General features: G+C 43.8%; 1 protein-coding gene and 1 long non-coding RNA gene across 12 annotated transcripts in view; one reads left to right on the forward strand and one right to left on the reverse strand.

Moving 5' to 3' along the window:
* On the forward strand, positions 1–23,683 carry LOC120096667 (uncharacterized). Of its 2 annotated transcripts, none has more exons than XR_005493421.2 (2): positions 1–6,918; positions 23,496–23,683. It is a non-coding gene; the product is annotated as an uncharacterized LOC120096667 (long non-coding RNA). The 2 variants fall into 2 exon arrangements; XR_010057586.1 differs by lacking the exon at positions 23,496–23,683 and adding an exon at positions 8,283–9,922.
* Ddc (dopa decarboxylase) overlaps positions 1–24,952 on the reverse strand; it is a 90,527-nt gene that overhangs the window by 42,952 nt on the left and 22,623 nt on the right. For 7 of the 10 annotated variants that reach the window (NM_012545.4, NM_001270852.1, XM_063272858.1 and 4 more), the window contains exons 4-6: positions 22,576–22,695; positions 14,816–14,950; positions 13,609–13,752 (exon numbers count right to left, since the gene is read on the reverse strand). In NM_012545.4, coding sequence (NP_036677.1) covers positions 13,609–13,752; positions 14,816–14,950; positions 22,576–22,695 — 399 coding nt within the window. The remainder of the gene's footprint in view (positions 1–13,608; positions 13,753–14,815; positions 14,951–22,575; positions 22,696–24,952) is intronic. The other 3 variants (NM_001270853.1, XM_008770253.4, XM_063272863.1) reach the window with 1 other exon arrangement.

The following is a 24,952-nucleotide window of genomic DNA, read 5'->3' on the forward strand; positions in this document are numbered from 1 at the left end:
CTTTTTGTCTCCTATCTCTTTGTTTGGACATTTTTTTTTAAAAAAGCCTGACTGGTCTTTTGTTTGTATATTATGGCCTCTGATTTTGTGTTTTTAAGGTAGGCATGCGTGGTGTGTGTGTGGTATGTGTATGAGTGTGTGTGTGGTCTGTGTGTGAGTATGTATGTGTGTGTGTATGCCTTTTTGTGATCTTTCTCCTTCCTTCCTTCCTCCCTCTCTTTCTTTCTTTCTTTCTTTCTTTCTTTCTTTCTTTCTTTCTTTCTTTCTTTCTTTCTTATTTCTTTCATTTGTTTGTGCTTTTTAGTTCTGGTTTGGTTTGGTTTTTTGAGATTTTTTTTGTCTCATATTGCTTTATTTGGACATTTTTTTAAAGCCTTTTTGGTCTTTTGCTTGTACATTATGGCTTCTGATTTTGTGTTTTTAAGGTAAGTGTGTATGGTATGTGTGAATGTGTGTGTGTTCTGAGTCTGTGTGTGTGCATGTGTGTATGCATTTCTTGTAGTCTCTCTCTCTCTCTTCCTTCCTTTCTTCCTTCCTTTCTCTCTTTCTTTCTTTCTTCCTTCCTTTCTTTCTTTCTTTGTTAGTTCATTTCATTTTATTCTTGTTTGTACCCCCCCTTTTTTTTGCCTGTTTGTTTTCTTAAGAGACAGAGAAAAAGGATGTGTAGAATTGGCAGGGTGGGGAGGTAGGAAGGGTTTGGGAGGAAGCTGTGATTCCAATATATCATACAAAAATAACAGTTTTCAATTAAAAGTGAAAATCATAAAATATTAGGGAAAAACTGCAGAAAGTTCCAATGAAGCCACTTTCATGTGCAGGGCATGGAGTCCCGTGTGCTGAGCCCTTACGATGTGTAGGCATTGCTTTAGACGTTAGGAATACTTAAAATATGTAGGAAGGCACCAAGGTTATACGCAAATACCATGGGCTTTTATCTAGAGCTCTTGAGCATCCACAGGCATCCGGGAAACAACGAACGTCCTGTGGATAGTGAGAAACAACTGTGCTCACAAACCTCTCATTTCTGTACATTTTCCACAGGCCCGATGTATATATTGAATGTAAACATTTCATTACGAAAAAAATTAAACTGAACACAGTAATGCAGGAAACTTGAGAGGGTGCTGGTTAGTTTTTTGTCAACTTGACACAAGCTAGTGTCCTATGGGAATAGGGAACCTCGACGGAGAAAAGGCTTCCATCAAACTGGCCTGTAGGCAAGTCTGTGGGGGCATTTTCTTGATTAATGTGTGATGTGAGAGGGCTAGGCTCACTGTGGGAAATACTACCTCTGGGCAGATGGTCTGGATTGTTTAAGAAAATTGAGCGAACCATGAGAACGAGCCAGGACGGAGGACTTTTCCATGGGCTTTGCTTCACTCCCTGCCTCCAAGTTTCTGCCTTGAGCTCCTTCCCTGACTTCCTTTCTTAGGCACAGAGCCATTTTTTTTTTGAAGACTTTCTTTCTTTCTTTTTTTTTTTTCTTTTAATTACACATAGATTTGTGGATATGTGCATGTCAGAGACCAGAGGGAGTGTCAGATTTCCTGTGATCTGCCTGAGGTGGATTCTGGGAATTGAACCAGGTCCTCAGGAAGAGCAGCCAGTGCGATCTTAACCACTGAGCCATCTCTCCAGCCCTGCCCTTGACTTCCTCGGTGATGGACTGTGACTGGGTTGTATAAGTTAAATAAACCCTTTCCTCCCCAGGTTGTGTTTGGTCAGTGTTTATCACAGCAACAGAAAGCAAGCTGGGACAAGGGATGTTATACACTATATAGAAAGAAACTATAAAGCAGCAGAAGGACTTTTCCTATCAGTCTGCCCTAGGAAGAATAGAAGGGTTGAGGAAATTGATCAGTTGGTAAAATGTCTGCCAGGCAAGCACGAAGGTTGGAGTTTGATCTCCAGCATCCAAGTAAAAGATTGAGTGAGACAACATGTGCCTGTAATCTCAGTGTTTGGGAAGGAGGTAGAAAGCAGGTAGATCCGTGGACCTCACGGATGAGCCAACTCAGGGAGACATCTTGTCTCAGAAATTAATAGCTGGGCGATGGTGGGGGTGGTGGCACATGTCTTTAATCCTAACACTCGGGGCAAAGAAACAGGAGGATCTCTGTGAGTTCTAACCCAGCCTGGCCTGCAAAGTAAGTTCTAGGACAGCCAAGAGTACACAGAGAAACCCTGACTTGGAAAACCAAAAATAAATATATAAATATAAATAAAAATTAAGATGGAGAACAGTTGAGCAACTGAGAAAAATACATGACATTGGCAGCTAGCATCCACATGTACACACATGAGGACATATGTACATATTACTGCATGTAAATAACACATATACTCATGCACATCTACACTACACACAGACAAAAAAAAATTGAAACTCTAGTGTGTGTTAGAACATGGACGAATACTGAAGCTCTTATGCGAAGTGAGAAGTATCTTTCATGAAAAGAGATACCTGGAAGAACTTGAAGCAATGAAATGAATATGGACACACAAGGTATACGAGTGATTTCCAGGAGGCTTGAGGGAAAGTTACCACCTGATGATATGAGATTTCGGTCTTGTAAGAGGAAAGGAGTTTTGCGTGTTGGCAAATGTAATAATTTCCCCTAAACTAATCAATTGATATCCACTAGTTTAGTAAACTCTATGCACATACACAGAGCTGCAAGGAAAAATTATAATATTAACTTTTAGAGTAGAATAGTAGCAATGAATATTCTGCAAACTCCTACTTCACCACCAAGCATGCCCAGATGGTGCCTAGCTTACAGTGCTCAGACCTCAGACTGTTCAAGCCTCTGACGCTGGGCCGGTGATACACAGCAGAGAGTTCAGGGCTGGCCTACTAAACGTTTGGAAGTGGTTCGTGTATTTCACACTATGTTTATTTTCCCAAAATCAAAAACTTAAAAAAAAAATTCGCAGAGGGTCATTGCGGGGGAGGAGGGGTACACCATAGCAGCAACAAATAACTTCTTATAATGTTGAGAGGACAGTTCCCCCAAGAAACCAGCAAGCCTCCTTGATATGCACCCCTCATCAAGATGCACAAACTAAAAATTGATTGCCCTGGGGAAAGAGAGAGATGAGGCAACCCTCACAGTTGAAGACGCTCAGCACTCTTCTCCTAGGAATGGATAGATCCAAGAGATATAAATGTGATGAAGACATTCTTGAACTGCAAAGGACCATTAATTATTGGATTTACTAAAATCTGTAAAGTACTTCATATAATAATCAGAAGAATTTAACTTCTTCACATGTTTATATGGAACATTCACTAACACAAGCCGCATTCTGGGCCATAAAACCCATCTCAATAAATTTGAAAGAATAGATATTATACAAGATATGTTCTTAAATGACAGCGGAATTTGACTAGAAACCAGTAACTAACAGATAGCTGGAGATAGATAGATACACTCCAAACTCTGAATAATCATAAAACACATTTCTAAATGTCAAAGGAAAATTCCCAAGAAATACCAAAGAGTACTTCAGCTCATAGAAAATGACACTACAACTCAAGGTAATTTATCAGTATAGTGAAAGTGCTTAGAGAGAGATTTATAGCATTGAATGCAAAAACTAGAGTAGAAGGAAAGTCTAATATATAACCTAAGTGATCACCTTAGGGAACTAGTAAAAAAAAAAAAGAAAATTAAGTGCAAAGCAGTCATAAGAAAATAAGAAGAAATATCAACACATTAATGAAATGGGGCATAGTAAAAAGTTAATTCTTTGAAAAGATCAATAAATGTGATAGGCTTGATCCAGATTAGCTAAGACACAACAGCAAAGACAAAAATTATTGACATCAAAACGGGAACCATCTCTGCACTGAAAAGATAAGTGAAAATATTGAGGACTCTGATCACTGCACTGAAAAGATAAATGAAAATATTGAGGACTCCGATCACTGCACTGAAAAGATAAATGAAAATATTGAGGACTCTGATCTCATAGGCACTAAAGGGACAATCAGAAATAGCATGGGCTCCATGTCCACGATTTAAAATGCAGATGGAATGTGTAGATTTCTTGAGAGATTCGACGTAAATCTTACGTAAAGATAAATGCATAATCTCAGTAGATCCGTCTGTATTGAAAGTGTGCGAGTAGTCAGTAACTTTCAAAATTAGAAAGTACCATTCCCAGCTGGACTCCTCGGGTTGTTCCACTGAACATTTCAGAAACAGACATGAAATGCCATGACTCATCTATCACACTAACATTACCACAGCACTAGACAGGAACTTTTAGGAAAGGCTATGATAGCCAAGCATCGTAAACATAGATAGAAGAATCTTTTATAAAATATTAGCAAAATGAAACCAACAATATGAAAGAAATTATACACTATAACCAAGTGTGCTTGACTTTGGGTGGCTGGTTGAATGTTCGAAAACAAATGTCATCTGGCTAAAGAAAACATATCATTATATATGATCCAAAGCAAAGTTACCTCTAGGCAGACTAGGATTATGCACAACTTTCTCGACTTGATAATAGCCATGAGTCTTGTGGTAGATTGGAACAAATGAATCTGAAGTTTATAATCAAGAGTCAAAAAAAAAAATTCTAAAAGAGATTTCATTCTAAATCTAGCCAACTTACTAAGAACCTGAAATAACCAAGGCAGTGCGGTCTTCGAAACGTCGAGAGAAGACTAGAAAGATGGCTCTGCCATTAAGAACACTGTGTGCTCTTCCAGAGTCCTGAGTTCAATTTCTAGTAACCACGGTGGCTCACAACCATCTGTAATGGGATCTGATGCCCCCTTCTGGTGTGTCTGTCTGTGACAGTGTACTCATACACATAAGGCAAATCTTTAAACAGAAAGAAATAAAGAAACAGCCCCCTTCCCCAGAAATAAGCCAAACCAGTGGGCCAGAAATAGGTCTACACATGTAAGCCAAACAGTGGTTGAAGAAGGAGAAATGGTTGTTTAATGGAGGAAGTATAGTCTTTCAACAGACCACTCTGGAACAATGGCCCATCACAAGACTCGCATATGCACACCCTCAAAGGACTCTAAACATATTTCACTCTTTTCACAAGACTCGGCTGAAGATAGATTATAGATTTAAGTACAGAGTAGGAAGTTACAGAGCGCCTAAAATGTAACACTGAAGAAAATCTATCTGGTCATGGTGTTGAATCAGCTGGCTGGAGTCCCTTTGTTCTGTTTATACAGAAATAATGTGTAGCCAAGGAGACAACCTTCAAGTTCTGGGCCCCTTTGTTTCCCTTGGTGTTTTGCAGCAGTGAGTGATGGCCATAAGCAGGTGGGGGCAACAGCAGGTGGTACCTTCTAGTGTTACAATTCATGCATGCCTTGGATATTGGGACTCTAAGCCCTGTACGTGCTACAGCTCTTGTGTAAGCCTAGAAAGCTGGGATTTTCAGCCCTTGCTTGTAATTAGGGTTGAAGTTTGTGGGCAGCAGGAGTAGAAGGATTTCTCAGCTCTTGACAGCAGCCAGTGTCACAAATCTTGTGTAGGCCAGGGAAGTCGGGATTCCTGAACCCCACACTCCGGCCAGTGTTCTGTGCTAGCCCCTCCCCCCCCCGGGGGGCCTCTGAGACCCTTCGCCCTAACGATCTGACAGCTCTCTGGAATTCCTCTGGCAAACAGGGCCTGCAGTTTTTCTTTTCTGACACCTTATGCCCTTTTCTTCTTTGGCCTCAGCTGCTCACCTTCTCCCGTCGCCCCTCTTCTTCAGCCCTTCGGGTCCCACCCTAGCAGCTCTCAAACGGTTCATCTGATTCTTCTTCAGCTGTCAAGCAGCTGCCTTGCCTCCCTCACCGCCCAGCCTGCCAACTTGCTCAGCTGTCGCTGCCACTGCCATTCCACTGCCTTTGCTATCTCTCTACTCTTTCTGTTACTCAACCTCACTTCTAAAAGGAAAGGCCACTGGGGGGCAGGGGTGTGTGGGGGAGAAGGAGAGAGAGAGAGAGAGAGAGAGAGAGAGAGAGAGAGAGAGAGAGAGAGAGAGAGAGAGAGCGATCCCTTTTATTAGACTTAATGTTGCCACACCAGGGAAGGCGACACAGTACAATGTATCGGGCCTGATACATTTAATGAGCCAGCCTGGGAAGTCGGAGGGCACGACCTGAGAAGAGGCATTGAGGCACAAACTGCCATTTGTTTTGAGCCAATACAGCCTTGCCTCTTAGCACCAATCACACCACTGAGATCTGTTTTTGGATCAATCGCAGCCTTGTCTCCTTACCTTAACCAGTCAGAGCAGTTTCTTTGCTAGGCCAGTGTGGTGGTTTCCTTTTGGCTTATGTGGAAATGGTTGCAGGGTTACAGCTTATGGAAGGAAGCTTGCTAGAGCAAATAGGCTGACAGGAAGGGTTTCAAACAGCCCTGGCTGAAGCTATAGCCGTCATTAGTTGGGACAATCAACTATGGCAGTCTTGTTTAGTTTTCTCAGGACCGTGTGTGAACTGTTCTTAGTGGTTGGCGCTGGCATAAGGGTAGTTGACTATTTGACGTGACAGTTCTGCTGCAGCTAAGGCAGCAAGGGAGAATATAACGCTAATTAGAGGGTCAAAATGAGTCATTCTTCTGCATGTTTGATTAGGAGAAAAGGGACATCATAAAGAGTACTTAAGGACTGTTTCATTAACGCTGATATCATTGGTTTTTATTTGTTTGTTTTGCTTTTGTTTTGTTTTAATAGTATTTAGCACTACCCCAAAAGGGGAAAGGTTGCTTGCACTGTACTGGCTAGTAAACTTTGATGTGTAACACCAAAGGTCTGATCTGTGGAAGGAATGGATAAATTGCACCTCACTAAAATTAGATATCTGTCTCACCATAGACAAAAGACACGAATTCAGCGGCTAGAACAAGCAGCTACAGACTTCGAGAAGACATTTGGAAAACATGCAAGTCGGTATGGAAAGTTTCTGTTCTATTTTTTATCTGTGAACCTGCACTATGACTTGAATGTGGAATGTCCCACACGGGCTTATGTGTTTCAACACTCACGCAGATGGCGGTGTGGCCTTAGAAGGTTGTAGGCTATTTGGGACATGGGGCCTAGCTAGGGGAAGCAGGATATTGTGGGGCAGGCCTTATGGGTTCTTGGCCAGCTCCCTTCTAGCCTAGCTAGCTCTCTGGTTTTTGACTGCTAATGTGATTTAACAGCTGCCTCACATTCCAACTGCCCTCCAAACAGCCCCTGCTGCCATCTGATAGCCTGTGTTCCTTAAACCAGGAGCCAGAATAATTCCTTCCTCCTTGAATTATTTCTGTTAGGTATTCTGTCTGTCACGGCAGCAACCTAAAACTGCTCTAACAAAATCAATCTGTTACCAAAAAAAAAAAAAAAAAAAAAAAAAAAAAAAAAAAAAAAGAGGTTGACATTGATGGCTGCCAGGGAAGGGAGAGTCAGTTTTCCTTAAGGGTGCGGCTCCTGGTATGTCAACTGTGCTCCACTGCATGGCCTCACCCCCATGAGTATCTGGGCAATGCAAAATAACTCAGTGGGTTACTTAAAAAGAAAAAAAAAAAAAAGCACAAAGACACAGGTTTGTGAGTGGGTAGGGAGGTGTAGGTAATTTCTGAAAATAATTAGGGAGAGGAATTGGGGGGCGAATATTATCAAAACGCATTGTGCAGAACTCTCGGTGAATTCATAAAAAACATTACCTTTAAGGAGAAAAAATTAAAAATCAACTCAGAAGTTGGAAAGATGGTCAGTGTCTAAGAGCACATACTGATTTGCAGAGAAGAATCCAATTTCTAACCCCCATTATGGGGCTGTTTACAACCACCTGTAACTTACTGTAGCTCTAAAGGAGTCTAGCACCTTCTTCTGGACTCTGTGGGCACCTTCTCTCTCTCTCTCTCTCTCTCTCTCTCTCTCTCTCTCTCTCTCTCTCTCTCTCCCCTTCACACAGACACACACACACACACACACAAATGATTTCATATTTTATTAAAAATGTATGGACACACAAAAAGATATTTAACATTTTTACTCACCAGAGAAATGATCATTATGTCCCTAGGAGAGGTTATTACACCCCTTATCCATAGAACTACAACAAAGAAAAATGACAACGCCAAATGCTTGTGAGGAAGCCAAAGACCCTGAATTTTTCAAGCTGAATAGTGGAACGATGAGACAGTCTATTAATCTTACAGAATGTATCCCAAAGAAATGGAAATGTTTCTCAATCCAAATATCTGTGCATTAATGTTCACAGATGTGCGTGGGTGGAAAACGGGAGAAACTAAAGTATTTCTCACTAGGTGATGGATGAACACGTCATGAGCTACACGGTTTGGTACCGAATCTGCAGTAGAGCAGCCCAAAGGACCTAGATGGATGGCAAAAGGCACAACATCGAGTGAAAAGATGCCAGTCTGAACTTTTCAGGAACTATGCGACCCATTTGCATAACATCCCCGAAATCACTGAAACTTAGAACACAAAACAGATTGTGAGGATAACGGAGACCAGAAGGTGAGAGTAAAGAAAGGAGCAGCAGAAAAGTAGATCCTTTCGGAAACAAAACATTTCAGCATTTTAACTCAGAGTAGCACTATAATGACAGAACTATACAAGCACACAAGCCATTGCCAATTTCCTGGTTCCTAATATGACACTAAGGTTATATTGGCTGTAACACTTGGGTGTGAAAGTGGCGGGTGTAGGATGCCTTTGTTTTCGTTTTGAAATCCTAGGAAGGTTTTCCTCTTATTATTTTAAATAATGTGCTTGTGTCTGTGTATGGCTATGTGCACATGAGTATAGGTGCTCACAGAGGCCAGTGTCATCTTGTTTTCCTGGAGTGGCAGTTGTAAGCGGCTCTGAACCACCTGACACAGGTGTTGGGAACTAAACTTGTGTCTCCTACATGAGCAGTGCATGTCCTTAGTTAATGTGCCAGTTCTCCGGCCCCTGTAACTTTTACTGAACCCACAAGTGTTTCAAAATTAAAAGTTAAAAATTTCAAGATTTATAACTAACATGACAGTTCTCGTTAATTAACTAGGCAAGCGAAGGAGAACATTGGAGAAGTGTGAATAGGTCAGACTGAACCATAGATTTCGTTTCTAAAGATGCAACGCATGGTAATGAGTATACAGGGTAGAAAGAGGTAACCATGTGTAACCATAGCCCCAGAGTGAAAGGAGAGAAGATAAGAAGAGAAGTCAACTAGGAGAAGAAGACAATGGGTATTTCCCAAAACTGATAGGAGAATCCACCTTATTCCCATGAGATGAACTGCCCCAAAGGAAAGAGGAAAAACAAAGACTGTAAGCGACCAGGAAGGGGAAAGTCACTTCCCTCATTATCTCAAAACAAACAACAATAACACTGACAGCTGACATCTCACCGGAAGTCACAGAAGAAAGCCGATCAACAGGTGCGTGCTTCCTTCCGCCTCAGCATTCACGCTCAGCTGTGATCTGTGATCGTTAGTGTCGACTCTCAACTCAATAGGATCTGGAATCACCTGGGAGCTGGGCTTCCGGGAACGCCTGTGGGGGGTTATCTTGACTGTGCTAAGGGAAGACTCATCTTAATTGTAGGTAGGGCCATACTCTGCACAGGACATCTGGGCTGCCACAAGGGGAGACACCTACCTGAGCCTGAGTGTGCATGCCTTCACTGCTCTTGATACATTGCACTTGCGCTGTGAGCTCAAAATACAAAACGAGTGGGGGCTTGAGAGCTGACTATGTCTTTAAGAGCACTGGCTACTCTCCCAGAGGACTGGAGTTTGACTCCTAGCACCCACATGAAAACTCACAATCATCTGGAACAGATGCTGTTGGCCTCCAGGGACACTACAAACAAATGGCCTGCACACTATGTCCAGCAAAATGCAAAATAAAATGAAAATCTTAAAAAAACAAAACAAAATAAAACAAAAAACCCAAAAGCACCCTTCTGTCCTTATGTCAGGAAAATGTCTTTCAAAAGTAAACGGAAAATAAAGATGTTTTCATGGAAATAAAACCACAGACCACCCTGTCGAGTCACTAAGATGAATTCTAAATACAGAAGAAAATTAGAAATATAAAATAAGTGAGTGCTAATGAAACAGATAATGTAGAGTTATCTAGATTTATGTTGCTCTTGTAACATTACAATGTCTAGTAGAGTTTGAATACATGTAGGTTTAAATGAAATAATCACACAAAAGGTGTTGGGGACATACAATAAAAAAAGTAAAATGAGGAGAGTGGAAAACTATAAAAATTGACTTTAAAAAAATCAAGTATAGGACAAAAGTATAAGAAGTGAGCCATACAAAAAATAAATACCAAAATGGTAGATAACATTTAAAACCATCAGCAATTTCCTTGGGTATAAATGGAGAACTTGGGCAACAATTGTTATAGTGGGATTGAGAACAACTTTTTACAAAGAGCAACAGTCATGGGCTGCTCACCTGGGATGTTCCCATGGTTAGGAACTTGGGGTGTCCCATGGGCTAGAGAGAAAGAGAGCATTTCCTAACAGCAAGTCACCCTTCATCAAGAAGTGAGACTTCCACCCTTCATCAAGAAGTGAGACTTCCACCCTTCATCAAGAAGTGAGACTTCCACCCTTCATCAAGGAGTGAGACTTCCACCCTTCATCAAGGAGTGAGACTTCCACCCTTCATCAAGGAGTGAGACTTCCACCCTTCATCAAGGAGTGAGACTTCCAGATATGCCAGCACCACTGGTGGAAGATGTGGTCTTTTCTCCGGGATGGGTTTATAATCTTTGTCTTTATAATCCTACCAAAAATCAAATGACTGTAGGTGCTGTCTTACATAGAAATTTGATTCTTACTTTATACCTTCCAAAAAGATCGATTTTAAATGCACCAAAGATCTCAACGCTGTACCCAAAATATCTAGAGGGGACGATGAAAGGCACAGTTCAGGATGTAGACTCAGGTACAGACTTCCCTAGAGGACCCCAGGTGTGCAGGAAACAAGGCTAACAGTCAACAAGCTGGCAAGCATGAAATTAAAAAGCTTCCATGCTCCAGTGGAAATTGAATGAGTGAAGGGGCAGCGTAGGGAATACAAGAAAATCCTTGCCAGCTATGCGTCTGACAGAGATCAGTATCTAGAATATACAAGGGACTAAAAAAACTAATTATCAAGAAAACAAACCCTATTAAAAATAGGCTGAACACTGAAGAGAGAGTTCTCAAGTGAAGAAATACAAATGTCCAAGAAAAATTCTTAGCCAGCAGGGAAATGCAAATTAAAACTACGTTGGTATTTTGCCTCACCCCAGTCACAATGGCCAAGATCAAGAAAGTGATAAATGCTTTTGGGGATGTGAGAAAACAGGAAGTCTCACTGTTGATTGGAGTACAAACTGGTAGAGCCACCATGGAGATCAGTGTAAAGCTTCCTCCAAAAGCGAATACAATTACTTTGTGACCTAGCTATATCATTCTAGGGCATATACCCAAAGGTCTATAGCTACAGAGTCTTATATACATGATGAAGATATATTTTATATATGTATATCTATATATACATGAATATATTTTCTATATATATATACTCTCTATATAAGAGAATATAATAAATGAATATAATCATTCTATAATTGTGATATATATAATATATAACAAAATAAAATATGTAATAATATATAATTATATTATATATATTATATTATTATGCAAATATACTCTGTTATATAAGGCTTATAGTATATCCTACACACACACGCACACACACACACACACACACACACACACACACACAGATAACTGGTCATCCAAGTTCATGGCTGCTCTATTCGCTATATCGAGGAAATAGAATCAGCCATCTATTCATTAGCTAAATGAAGATTGGTTTATACACATGGTAGAATTTTATTTCACTTCATTGAAAAACAAAATTCGCAGGCAAGTGGACGGAGTCAGGTAACTCAGACCCAGAATGACGAATGCCACATTTTATCTCCTACATGGGGACCCTAGCAGCCATCTTGAGATTTCCACCCTAGCAGCCATCTTGAAATTTGTGTGTTTACCTCGAAGTACTTAGAGAAACCAGGATGGTAGAAAGGGACCACTATTGGAGAGAGGGAGAAACAAGGATCTTAAGAATGGAAGGATAGTAGGATATAGGTGATGTGAAGGTGGATAGAATAATGGAGCAGGAAAGATCCCATGGAGGGAGAGACAGGGGTGTGGTGTAAAGCAGGAGCTGAGGGAGGAATAACGACACCGAGGACTGCTTTAAAAAGCTACATGGAAAGTTACTATTCTATAAGTATACCACTACCACCAATATAATATAATCATTATTATTATAATTATAGAAAGGTTTGGATGCAGGTACCCTACACCATGTGTTAGGGTTACTCCTGTGAGCCCTGGGTTCCATCCCCAACACTGAACAATAAAAGGAGTGAGAGATTCTTCTAAACATCTTTTTCAAACCCAGACGCACACTAGAATCTTGCTATTTAATGCGCCTGGTTTTACCCGTGGTCGTGCTTCCAAAATTCTACAGGAAAGGGGCCCAGAGTCAGCATTCCTAAAGCTCCCTTGGGTAATACTGTGTAGCCAGACAGAATATCCACAGAGCCACAGTCATGACACTCTAATTGCTTCCAACATGACATATTAGTCCCAGGCAGAACATACTGCTGTGGCTATGTCAGAAACATGACAATTCCCAGACTCCAGGTGCATCCCCCCGCTAAAACGCAGCTCTGGGCCCTGCATGCCATTTGGCTAGTTAGATATTTTTACCTTGGAGGGAAATGTTACCGCTTTGCTCACAAGACTCACACAAATGAACCTTCTCAGCTGAGAGCAACGAACCCGGGCAGGACAGCCTATAGTTATTCTTTTAAAAAAATATAATTTTACTCCTTGGCCTTTTGATACACATTCTAACATGTTCTGGTTACTCTCGAAGCCCATTCCCTCCTATCTCCTTTCTACCCTGGACGCTTCCCCTTCCTCTTTAGAAGTCTTTCTCACATTCATGTCGTTTTGTTTCGTCTTGAGACCCGCTGATTTTGACCAGGACTGTCTGTGTGACTATAAGCTTTGAGGCATCCTCTGGAGTGTGACGAGATCACCTGTGGGCGTACACGTTTCCTGGTTACTTTTCTGGTGGTGTGATAGAACACCATGACCGAGACAAAGAAGGAGGTGTGTATCAGAGCTTCCTGTTGCAAAAGGTTAATGTCCTAAATGGCAGGGACATCATGAAGGCAGGCCACAGGCATTGCGGGAGGGGCAAGGAAGATAAGGATTCATATCCCGAGCGCCAAGTGTGACGCAAAAAGAGTGAATTGAAAATGGTGCAAGGCTTAAAAACTTTCTCAAAGCTCACTTCTAGTGAAAGGCTGCACCACCGAAAACTCTCCAAATAGTGCCAAGACCTAGGGACCAAGTGGTCAAATGCCTCGCACTATGGGGGAGGCGGGATATTTTTCATTCAAGCCATTACAACAAGGGAAGACAATGACTACCTCTTCCCAGAACACACACACACACACACACACACCACACACTCCTCAAACTTTACCCCAGGCCCAGACAGGACCCAGAGGACCCCACAGTGCCATCTCCATTGAACACTGGACTTACGAAGAAAGGAATCAGGCCAGCCGCCTTGTCTCTCTCCAGGGCCTCCCGAAGGGCAGCAGCTCTCATGGAGTAGTTGCCATCTGAAGGAATTGCTTTTATTTTGACTCCACCAATTAATCCAGCTCTTTCTACGGAGGAATGTGCCTGCAACAGGAATGAATAGTAAGTCAAGAATGGCAATCGAGTCACAGGTTCTGCAGAGTCCTGGCTCTAGGCTCTCGATGCCCCATGAAGGTGCTAGAGTTCATATCTTCCCTGCCTCCGTTTCGAAAGCACCCCCTTTCCTGGACTTGTTTCTTTCCCGGAATCTTGCTTTCCGGTTTTAACGAATCAAATCCTGTCAGAGTGCGTGATGGCTCTCCACTGATTAACTTTTCCATTCGCTCGAGTGATTTTAAATACATGTAGATGTAAGTGTCTAGTAATTGGCACACCAAAGGACACAAACAAGGCTGTATGATAAAAAAAAAAAAAAAAAAAAAACACTGGGTGGTGGTGGACTCCTTTAATCCCAGCACTTGGGAGGCAGAGGCAGGCAGATCTCTGAGTTCGAGGCCAGCCTGGACTACAGAGTTCAGGGACTACACAGAGAAAGCCTGTTTCAACCCCCTCACTCATTCCTCAAAAAACTAACAAGACAAAATAAAGAAAAAGAAGCAGCAGAAACAGTCAATGGAAAAATCAAGCAAATACGGTAAGTGAGGTAAAACTACTACATTTCTATTTGCTTTTATTTGTAGGGTTTTACGAGCATTATGATGAAGTCTAAGTCAGTCTTCTCAAGCTATAACCTGGACTGAGTGCTCATAGCAATGATTTTTTTTATCCCTTTTGGAAATTAAAAAAAAAAAAGTAGGCTTTGAGAATGTACATGATTTACTGAGCTAGGATTTGGCATCAGGTTGGAGTCTCGCTTCCAGGTTTTCCACAGTGGAGCCTTAAAGGCAAGCCACAGGGACGCTGAACAGTTCCACACTACAGAAGTGGTATCCAGCCAGTTGTGGAGGCTCTCATACGTGTATTTTATTTCTGACTAGATCGGTCAAGCTCCCACGATAGAATAAGGAGTTCCTCCGCCTCACGGTCCCTGAGGAACAGCTTTCGGGTTTGACGTGATGCTAACTGTTCCTTGGACTCAGCACTGTGGTCGAGGATGGCGGGTGAGGGATGTTGGGTGTTGGGTCAATGCCTGTACCAGCACGCTCACCTGATCAGATGTGTAAGCGACAAGCTTTTCCATGAGAGCAGCTTGTGTCAGCTCTGGGGAGGCTGCCTGCAGCTGGCGGATCATTTTAGTCCGAGCAGCCAGTAGGGCCACCAAGGTGGCTTCGCTGGCACTTCCCTGAATCCAAGAGAAAAAAGGCCAAATGAAATTTGAAATGTTGCAAAGAAGTCCCAGTCTAAACTTTTGGAAGACATATTATTTATGTCCATAGTTTCCTTTAAAAGTTGAGCCAGAAATTGCAAAATTCACTCATTTTTGCATCTAACATCTGCAGGGGCTGGTTTAGCTCTTGTAATTAGTTTGACATTGTTTTATCCATATTATGTCCCAGTGAGCTAACACTCTGATCCTGTAGCATATACAAGACTCTGCAGGTGTTCTCTCATGGGTTCCTTAGGCCTGGTCTGGGACATACTGTCTCCACTTCCGTCAGAGGAAGAGACTGATCCAGGGCAGCCTGCCCAATCCCTGCTCTGTGTTCCTATGCATGTGGACAGAACAATTTGTATTTGCTTATAACATAAGAATGCACTTTCCTTGACACGTGGAGGTTGGCTTGGAAGGCTTCTTCCAATCCTCAATGTAACAGGCTGAACTGTGCTCTCTCCCTCCCTGCAATCCACGTACTGAATCCCTAGACCCCAGCATCTCAGAATGTTCTACATTTCTAGTAATAGGACCTTTTAAGCTAAACACAGTTTATGCCATGTATGTACGTGTAGTCTTAGCACTAAGGAGGCTGAGGCTTGAGGAGATCTTTGAGTTCAAGGCCAACCTGGGCATATAACGGGTACCAAGCTGGGTAAGGTTACAGTTTGAGAAGGTCTCAAAATATCCATAAGAAAAGGAGAAAAAGGCAAAGATATAGGAAGCAGTAAGGACAGAGGGAGAGGCGGAGGGCACCTTTAGGTAATAATGAAATCTTTAGGGTAGATCTGAAACTAATCTGAATGGTGTCCTGAGAATAAAAAATTAGGCAGCAGACGTGACATACACAGAGGTGAGACCATGAAAAGGCAGAAGTGGGAAGGTAGTAAATAGCAGTTCAAGACTAAACCTAAGGGAAAACAACCCTGCTGACACCTCAGTCTCAGCCTTCAGCCTTCATGCAGGACTCGGAGCAACGAAGGTGCAGTTTCAGCCATCTTTGCTGCTCTGGGCTTTGTTGGGGCAGGCCTAGCAAGCCAGTGCAAGAAATCCCAACCATTTGCTTCAGCAACAGGGAAAACTTTGGTACGCAATTCATCTTTTGAACTCAAGAGCGAGAGAAATGGGTTCAGTGCCCACTGTATTACTTATCCCATTTAATTTGTAAAATAATCCCATTTTTAATGTTTTTTGTCTGCAACATCCCACCAGATTTGCAGTATGACGTGGGTATAGTTAAAAATGAACCTCTGATTTTTCTTGGTACCTCCTAGCATTTGCACTCCACTTCCCTGGGAGGCAAATTCCCAGGAGAAACCCTTCAGATTTTTGCTGACTCTGAAAGTTTATAAGACCGTGGAGTTTTTCAGATAAATACACAGTGAATTACGTAGAGGTGCAAATTTTTCCTATTAATATTTTTACCCCCTCCGTCAATCACGATCTCCCACTTTGATTTTTCCCATCCACTACTTTCACTTATTCTTTGGAATCAAGTCCTAGTCCCTGAGTGAGGGGCACTTTCAAGCGAGGTACACGTATCCCTGTTTCTGTAGCTGTAATGCATGAGTTCAGATAAACAGACCACGGTCTTCACTCGGCCTCCGAGTGACTTACACATTTCCTTCAGGCCGTACTTCCAACACTCGTCCTGCATAGTTTCAGACCACGTCAAAGAAGGCCGACAAGACTGGCAGCCATTTCAGGAAATTCAAGTCTGTGAAAGCAGACGCTGGGTCTCCGACTTTGCCTGTGCATCCCATTGTATTTTCTCTCCTGACTCGCTTATTTCAGACTGCCTGAGCACATTTTGTTTTTCAGGGTCTGTCTGTTAAAAAGTAGATAGATAGTGGGCCCCTGGCGTGGTGGCGCATGCCTTTAATCCCGGTACTCAGGAGGCAGAGCCAGAGGCAGAGGCAGGAGAATCTTTGTGAGTTCGAGGCCAACCTGGTCTACAAAGTGGGACCAGGACAGCCAGGCCTATGTTTCACAGAGAAACCCAGTCTTGAAAAAATAAAACAAAACAAAAATTGGAGTGGCAGGGGTTGGGGATTTAGCTCAGGGGTAGAGCGCTTGCCTGACAAGCACAAGGCCCTGGGTTACATCCTCAACTCCGGGAGGGGGTGGAGAGGGTGGAGGGGGTGGAGAGGGTGGAGGGGGTGGAGGGGGCAATTGGAGTGGTACAAGCCTTTAGTCCCTGCGCTCAGAGAAGAGACAGAGATCTCTACGTTTGAGTTCCAGGACATCCAGGGCTATATAGTGAAACACTGTCTTGAGGGGAAAAAAAATTAAAAAAAAAAAAAAATCTACCTTCTCTTCGGAGCCCTGGACACCTTTAGAATTCTGAATAGTTCACTATGGACTTGGAGGGAACACTCTATATTCTGACAGAAATTTCTTTTTGTCAACAAAACAAAATGTAAGAAATATCAACAAAGTTCACTGTGAAAAATAATCATCCTTAGAATATTGGATCTCAACATGCCACTACAAGATTCAGTTTGGGCAAATTTGAACAAGATGAGTGACTTGTTCAGAGTGGGGGAGGGATAGGGGAAGAGAGGGAGGGAGGGAGGGAAGGAGAGACTTGAAGAGCCCATGCTGACCCTCGTGCCTCGTGGCTGAGAAAAGGGGGATTGAACAGCCCTGAGCTGCACCAAGCTAAGCCCACACACTTGAACCTTCGTTTACCTGAAACCGGTTTTCTTCACCTCTTTGTGTAGCTCGCCAATGCCTCTGCTTCAGACAGACAAAGGTTGCCATGGCGAGCCTGCTCTGAGGTGGGAGGGACCTTTTGGGAGAGTTGATGCTCAGGGCTGCTGATGCCCTGAGCCGAAAGGTCTTTTCATCTTCTAGGTTTTACAAATGTCACCCCACACAGGGTAAGAAATTGGCAGCTTTTCTTCCACAAGAGCTTTCAAACCCAATTAAGAGACCCATTTTGCAGGTCTCATTTGTCCGGCCTCACAATGACGGTCTGCTGTTGGGCTCAGACACCCACTGCTGCGCCCGATGCTAAGCTGTGATTACAGCTCTGAGGGAATCGATAAGGCAGGCTGCCTCGCGGGCTGTCACTGGGCTCAGTGCTCTTTTAGGCCTCACAAATTACAGACAATCAGCCTAGTAAACTGAAAAGGGCCAGCCAGCTCCCTGCAGTAAACACAAGGAGGTGTGCTTTCCACCAAACCAAACTAAGTGGGTTGAGCTCACCGGGGCTTTGTTGCAGCCTGGGCTGAGAGAGGCCAGAATTAGTCCTAACCTAAGGCTGGGACTTCTCAAAATGAGATCTTTACTGAAAAGATGGTTTAACCCAATGGTAGCATTCAAACCTCCCAAGCAAAGAGCCTGAGTGAGCTGGTAGTAATACTTAACACCATCTTTATACACTGCTTTTAATGAGTTTCTGCCGCTGGACTTGTCTGAGCCTCAATTTCTTTGCTATGAAAACTGAGGTTGATAATTCAACCAATCCTCGTAATTATTTTGAGGATGAAAATCGATTACATAAAGCACGATAAATGGGCTAAAATACAGTCAGATTTGTAATAGCTATTCAATGAACTTTGTTACTCGTAAAATTCTTTGAGAAGTACCAAACTAGAAGATTCATCTTTGGATACTAAAGACTCGAAAATGAAATTGTTTTCACGGTTTGACTAGTGACCCAGAAGTACTCTCTTCTGTCGTCCTATTCTGGTCTTGATGGAGTGCTTACGTGACATGGGGAGGAAGCTGATGGTCTTGGAAGGCAGTCGCCCTCATTCTAAAGGCTGTCCTCCAAAATCTTTCTCACATGACTGGAAAGCGTAATATGACATGGATATCTTAGGTGTTATTTACATAAATCATGGTTCATCGTAAAAAAAATTGTTCAGTAATAATATTCTCAAAAAATATTTGGACAAGACTCAGGGCGGGGGGCAATATGAGAGTAACGGGAAGGGCAAGGGAGAGTGCTGGAAAAAGAAGGCAGATAAAAATAAAGTATAACAGCATGTGTGTAAAAGTGTTATAATGAAGCCCATTGCTTTGTTTACTACCGAAAAAAAAATAAATCGAGAAAAAAGTTTACAATAGCCGAGGGATGGCTGAGTGGGAAGACATGTTGTCCTTCAAGTCTGGTGACCCACATGAAGGTACAAGGAAAGAACTCACTTCACAGAGCTGTCATCTGACCTCCCCGTGAGAATCCATGTGCACCTACCATGTACACACGCAACAGTAACAAGAAATCTAAATACTCGCACAGTGAAAAATATGAGAAAACTTCATGCTGAAAACGTGTACGTATTGTATCTTCTCGATGTATGTAATCCGCACATACAGAGATACCGGACTAAAACTAGAGAGAATTAGACTCCAAAATAGTCTCTGCATTTTCCCATTTTTGCAACGAGTGCCCATTATCCATAAACACAGAGGGCGCAATCATTTATAAAAGTAAGGAAGTGTAATTGAAATTGACATGGGAGATAGTAAGTTGGCGATGTGGAAAATTACAGTGATAAACAGAAAACCAGGAGCAATTCACTGAAAATGTAGAGGAGAAAATGACCAAAAAGGAGAGAGGGAGAGGGAGAGGGAGAGGGAGAGGGAGAGGGAGAGGGAGAGGGAGAGGGAGAGGGAGAGGGAGAGGGAGAGGGAGAGGGAGAGGGAGAGGGAGAGGGAGAGGGAGGAGGGGGAGAGGGAGAGGGAGAGGGAGAGGGAGAGGGAGAGGGAGAGGGAGAGGGAGAGGGAGAGGGAGAGGGAGAGGGAGAGGGAGAGGGAGAGGGAGGAGAGGGAGACCTTAGAAAACGGTACTAAGTCTATGGAAACTCAAGTCTCTGGAAAGGGTCGAAATGGCCTCCTCACAAACACCGGACAGAGGAAATGCCCCAAGGTAGATAAAGAGCTGAGTTGTTCGTGAGGTAGCAGGGTTTACCAATGCTAAAAGCTCAACCAAGATGTGGAGTTACCGTGAAAAGTTTGCTGTAGGGGCAGGCCTACTTCAAAGAGTGAGATGCCTGCCCAGAAATAAATAAACCATAATTCCAGGCCGTGCCTCTGAGGACAGCTCTGCTGACCTCTGAAGCCCTGAAAGGCTGCAGACCTCTCTGGACACTCTGACTTGATTGTCCTTGTGAAGGACGATGGTCATGTCCCTGGAAAGTCAGGACTCCGGCGTCAGCACCTGGGAAGCTACCAGGGCTTCACCTAGACCTTCTCGGGGCTGGAAGAGCAACGGGGCAACGCCTTTCTGTAACATTACCCAAGGAAGTTTGGCCACGCCACACAACCTCTGAAAACAAAAAACAGTTCTGTGCAGTTATATTGGGACTTCCCTAGAACATTCCTGCTGCCATTTTTAGAAGTCTGGTTCACAGTATCCATTTATACCTGTTAGGGTACAACATATGTGTACACTTACTTACTACATACATGTAATAGTATATTATAATAGAATAATAAGCCATATGGTAATATGTATGTATGTATGTATGTATGTATGTATGTATGTATGTATGTATTTAATAGGGTCTCATGTGGCCAAAGCTGGCGTGAATTCACCAAGAATGACCATGAACTCCTGATCCTCCTGCTTCTTCCTCTCAACTGCTGGTATTACAAGTGGGTCTCAGCCAACCTAACTCTGGTAGCTCATTCTTATCAGCTCCCTACTTACGGTGACCTAGATGTGACAAAGGGCTATGAGAGAGTGGTTTGAGCCACAAGGACTGCTGGCCTACTGACCTGCCCATTTAATGCACTAGAATGGACAAGATTCATAGTCTCAGGCCCACTGGAGCCCTGCTGAGTTTGACTCTCCTCAGGCAGAGGCTAGGACCCCACTGAGAACAAATCCTTGCCGAGCTCTCCTGCAGACTGCACTAACACAGGCTGTATCTCCCTCCCAGCACCAAGATGCCAGGCCTCTTTCCCAGACGGAGATTGTTTACCTTTCTGGGGAAAGGGGACTTTGCTAATGTGATTACATTAAGAACCTTGACTTGGAAAGATTACCTTGGATTATCAGAGTGGACCCAATCCTATCACACGGGTCCTTAAAAGTAGAGACCCGATTTCACATCTGCAGTCAGAACATCACAGTGAGAGAAAGGTCAGCGCGATGGAACGCAGCTGCTCCGGGAGGTGGAGATGGGAGTTGTTACAGGCCAAGGAATTCCAGAAGGCTTTAGAAAACTTGAGGAGGTGGGGAAATGGATTTTCCCCTTGGGCTTCTAAGATGACAATCTTGATTTTGGTTCATTAAAACCTAGGTCAGACTTTCAGAACCATAGGATAAGAACTGTATTCGAAGCCACTAACCTGTGTGTAGCAGCACCCCTAAGAAAGAGACCATACATTGGAGGTTAAAACACGTGGGAAGTTAAAACGAATAGTCCCGGGACTGCAAACTGAGGGCCTTACTTCCTAGTTTAGTCAGCCCTGGTGCTGTGTGTGGAGCTATCACTGCTTATCAGAGCTCCTGAGGAAACTGTGTGTGTGTGTGTGTGTGTGTGTGTGTGTGTGTGTGTGTCTGTGTCTGTGTCTGTGTCTGTGTGTGTGTGTGTTCATAAATATTTCTTTACTCTAAGGTTAGTAATACATTCTCAGTGTTACAACCATGAACTTGACAAGAGAAAAATAGCATAAGGAGGGGTGTTGACTTAATGTAGTTCATTGTCCATGTTACAAAATGTTTTTTTAAAGATTCACATTTGCCAGGGGGGCGGGGGCATAGTGGGTACATTCCAGCAGTTGGGAGGCAGAGCAGGTGGACCTCGAAGCTCAAGGCCAGCCTGCTCTACATAGTGAGTTCCAGGCCAGGACAACATAGTCAGACCTTGTTTTTAATTTAAAAAAAAAAAAGGCATAAATTCCGATCATTCGCTCTGAAGATCCTGGCGGAATGGAAAATTCACCACGGCTGTCGTTTGCATCTGTTGTGAGCCCTCATGTGAGCTCTGCAGTTGCTCGTGATGAATACAGAGAATGAATTAAATGTATGCATAGACATAGCAGAAACCTTAGGTAAGCTGTTGGCCCACCGACAAATAACACATACAGCCAAGTCACACGTACAGCCGTTGAAGCATGGCCACAGCTGTCGCTTGGGGTAGAGACAGGACTCTGAGGGTGGCAGCAAGACCTTAGGTTCTAGAAGACATAGACACAAGGTCTATAAACTTCTGAGCTGGAAGCTCAGGGCTATGTTATCAGTTGCTTTGTGCCACGCTCTCCTTGGTCGTCAAATAGAGTGCCTAATTCACAGTGAGAAGTCAATGCATCTGGAAAATGCTTCACCATGGTGGCCAGCAACGGATACCCCAACATCTGCCACTCGAGTGGCACTGAGGTGCTTGTAGCCACTGTTTTATCTACTAGGAGGGCCAGCGGACATGAGTACTTGTCCTAGTTCGTGGGAAAGAGCACCGGGATCTAAATCCAGATCCCACCAACTCCAAGAGCGGAGTTCGCTCCAGCTTTCCTGTTCTCTGGAAGAATCCTAAAGGCACAGAAAAAGAGCAACGTGGACACTGCTTTGTGTTTGCAGCTGCAGTCCTTTGTGGAGCCCACACTCCCAAAAGTCTGCCTTCCAGCTTTCCCCGCCTTACCTGGATCACTCCTCCCCCTTCCCCAGCTCTTCCAGCCAAAAAGGCCTCTGGCAGCTCAAGCATCTTCCCCAGCCAATCCATCATCACTGTCTCCAGCTCTGTGCATGCTGGGCTTGCAGCCTGCAGTGGGGGTTGGGGGGAGAGAGTGAACAGCTAAGCCACAGGGCAGCTGGCCTCTGCACAAAAGAGCGACACAGGAAAGCATTGTTTCTTTGGTGGTTTTTATTTGATCAATTTAACAAAAAGTTCACATTTTTGCCCCCCAAATCCACCCTTGGTGGGGAATTAATCCCTTGGTTTCTGGGATTTGAGTGCATCTCCCACATTCATTCGTTGAAACCTGAACCCGAGATGAGAGTATTAAGAGGTGGGGGACTTTACGGGTCAACCAGCCTGTGTGGCTCCTTGCTCATGAACTGATGGAAAGTGGGTTGTCTCAGGAGTGGATTAGATGGAGACAGGAAAGTTCACCCCTAAGAGCAGGCGCTCTTGTCTGCTTCGCGCATGCCTGCTGCCCGCTGTACATTTCTCTGCTGCAATCACACCGCAGGCCTTGCCGCCAGATGCCAGTAGCATGTTCCTCACACCCTCGAGTAGACTTCTAATGTTTATAAAGGATTCAGGCTATGGTATTTTGTTCTCCCCCTCTCCCCCCCGCCACACACACACACCAGAAAATGGATTGAGACAATGCTATGTTCTCATTTCCCAGAGATCCCAGGAGCCTCAGAGGTTGGTTCTGCCAGGAGGCCTGCAAGCAGGGCCAGGGCCTGACGGCATTGACAGAGATTTACAAGGAGGACATTTCTCTGCTCTTCCTCCTCTCCTTCCAGATGAGACCCACCGGGGATCCACGGAGGGTAGATCTCTATGAGCCCCTTTTGAGTTACCTCACCAACTGTATCATCTCTCCATGACAGGTCCCAGGGTATAAGCTGAGTACGGTTCCGGGATACATCAACTTCCCCAGCCCCACCACACACACAGCCATGGTTCTTTCTCTAAGAGCTAATGCTGAAACAAGGACCCAGTTGCTGAAGAATTTGGGGTCAATGCCTGGCTGAATCCCAGATTTAAACTCTCTCAATCTCAGATGGACTACAGATGCCTGAACTCAGTCTCGGACATAACTTCTTTCGTCCATCCAGATTAGTGTAAGGAGAACGGTACCACACCTGCCTGCTCGTACATGGTGTACTTAATCATATACCAGAACGATATAAAAAGGTCTACTGGAAGACTCCTCAATGGCCACGAGAAAATTTTAGAGTGCAGGATGGAGCCAAGGAAAGGGGCACTGGCTACTTTCTTCTGCTAAGGAACACCAGACAAATCACTCATCTTATGTAGTCTCTAATTCCCCAGTGACTTGGTGTCTGGCCTCTCTCCTCTCATTGCACACAGAAGATGGCTGATTCGGTACTCCAGGTCCAGGCAAAAGTAACTTGAGCCTCCATTTTTGTTTGGGTCTTTACCTAACGAGCTCAACGTGGTGACCAGGATGCTCTTAGGCATTCTGGAATTACGACACATTGATGACAAGAGGAACTGAAGACTTTCTCCCTGCCGGTCAGATGGTTATCCCCATCCTGGTGGGATCTATTGCAGCCAGGTTAATGCTAATCCCCAGCATAGGGGGCAGCATTCCATGTTATGAATCACAGCTATCAAGCAACACAACCTCTGTGTCAGGAAGGCAGGCATTTCCTCCCTCAAGACCAGTCAAGCAGATAAATCAGAGGTTGATGCTGGGTCTCCAGACAGATATTCAGTGGCTTTTGGAGCAGCAGAATTACATCAATGAAACCTTCCATGATGACATTTAATGAAAAGAAAGGGTACATTCAGCCTAGGCTTGGTCTGTTCCCAGGAGAAGAAGGTCCCAAGTGCCTGACCTAAGAGCAATGGTGACTTCAGCAGGAAGGCCACCTCAGCCTTTCCCATGAGCTATGACTCCCACTAGCCCAGCCCCTGAGGATCCCAGTTGGAAGGAAATCAGGTGCCATGTGGTGAAGCAGCCAGCTCAGCTGGACCCTGATGATTGTTGAGAATTCAAAAGCCAGTTCCCCTTCTATATCTCAGGTCCTTGCTCAATGCTAGTCAATACCATTGGGCTCCGAGGCACAAATATGAGAGATACTCTCTATCTAGAGAGTCAAAGACAGTTCTAGGCTTTGGAGAACTCTTCATGGTTGGAGCCCGGAACCCGAGAGCCAATGGCATCTGTTTCAAATCTCGCCTGAAGCACACAGCTGGGACACAGAAAACTGGGAAACTTAGGCCAGATGCCTTCAGAGTAGGGAACTTTCTAAGTCTTCACTCCATGTAGAAAAGGACCTCACACAGGGAGGGATGCGTAGCCTGTAGGCAGGCACGG

Source organism: Rattus norvegicus, chromosome 14 (genome assembly GCF_036323735.1).
Source record: "Rattus norvegicus strain BN/NHsdMcwi chromosome 14, GRCr8, whole genome shotgun sequence".
In the NCBI taxonomy this organism is placed as follows: domain Eukaryota; kingdom Metazoa; phylum Chordata; class Mammalia; order Rodentia; family Muridae; genus Rattus; species Rattus norvegicus.